Source organism: Anneissia japonica, unplaced genomic scaffold, assembly GCF_011630105.1.
Source record: "Anneissia japonica isolate Jap-2015-1 unplaced genomic scaffold, ASM1163010v1 scaffold178389_len3001_cov105, whole genome shotgun sequence".
NCBI classification, from domain to species: domain Eukaryota; kingdom Metazoa; phylum Echinodermata; class Crinoidea; order Comatulida; family Comatulidae; genus Anneissia; species Anneissia japonica.
This window is the reverse complement of record NW_022689271.1, coordinates 2,297-3,001: the sequence shown is the minus strand read 5'-3', so window position 1 is coordinate 3,001 and position 705 is coordinate 2,297. Positions and strand designations below refer to the sequence as shown.

Sequence of the window (705 nt, the reverse complement as noted above, 5' to 3'; positions counted from 1 at the left end):
TGCTAATTTATGAAAATATTAATGTTTATGAATAGAATTCATGTAATAATTATTGTTTGTTTATTATAGTTATGTGTACTGGTGCTGTGTTTCAAAACGCATGTTATACAATTGAATGTAACAACAATGATTTCGATGATGCGGTGATAAACTGTCAATCAGTAAATGCTGCCCTTGTATCAATTCATTCACTGGAGGAAGACAACTTTGTCAAGCAACTTGTTAAAGATTCTAATTACAATCGTGTATATATAGGCCTCCAGCGAATAGATGAGGCTTTATCAACTTACTACTGGAATGATAACAGTTCAGTTGATTATATGTCTAATGCAAGAGACCTCGAAACACATCATCATCAGAGATGCCACATTATAGACAAATCTAGAGGATATGACTGGGAAGAAGATGAATGTTCTAATGAATATTGTGGTATGTGTAAAAAACAAGGTAATTAATAAAACTAAATTATTAATCTCAATATTAAGGAACATTTTAAACGTTATCCGAATGATGTTCTAATGAATATTGTGGTATGTGTAAAACAAAAGGTAATTAATGATTCAAACTAAATTGTTAAAACTCAATATTTAAGAACATTTTAAACGTTATCCGAATGTACGGTATTTGCTTTGGCTGTTTTATGGTAACATTTTTACCATTTCAATCTTAACAATTTTAAACTTTAACTTGTCTAATTCTTTTAAT

General features: G+C 29.1%; 1 protein-coding gene across 1 annotated transcript; it reads left to right on the top strand.

The window, feature by feature from the left end:
* Positions 1-69: 69 nt before the first annotated feature.
* LOC117124656 (CD209 antigen-like protein A) lies at positions 70-447 on the top strand (the record flags this gene model as incomplete). Its single annotated transcript, XM_033270969.1, has 1 exon — positions 70-447. A coding segment is annotated over one exon (378 nt), but the record flags the coding sequence as incomplete, so codon positions are not given.
* Positions 448-705: the final 258 nt, after the last annotated feature.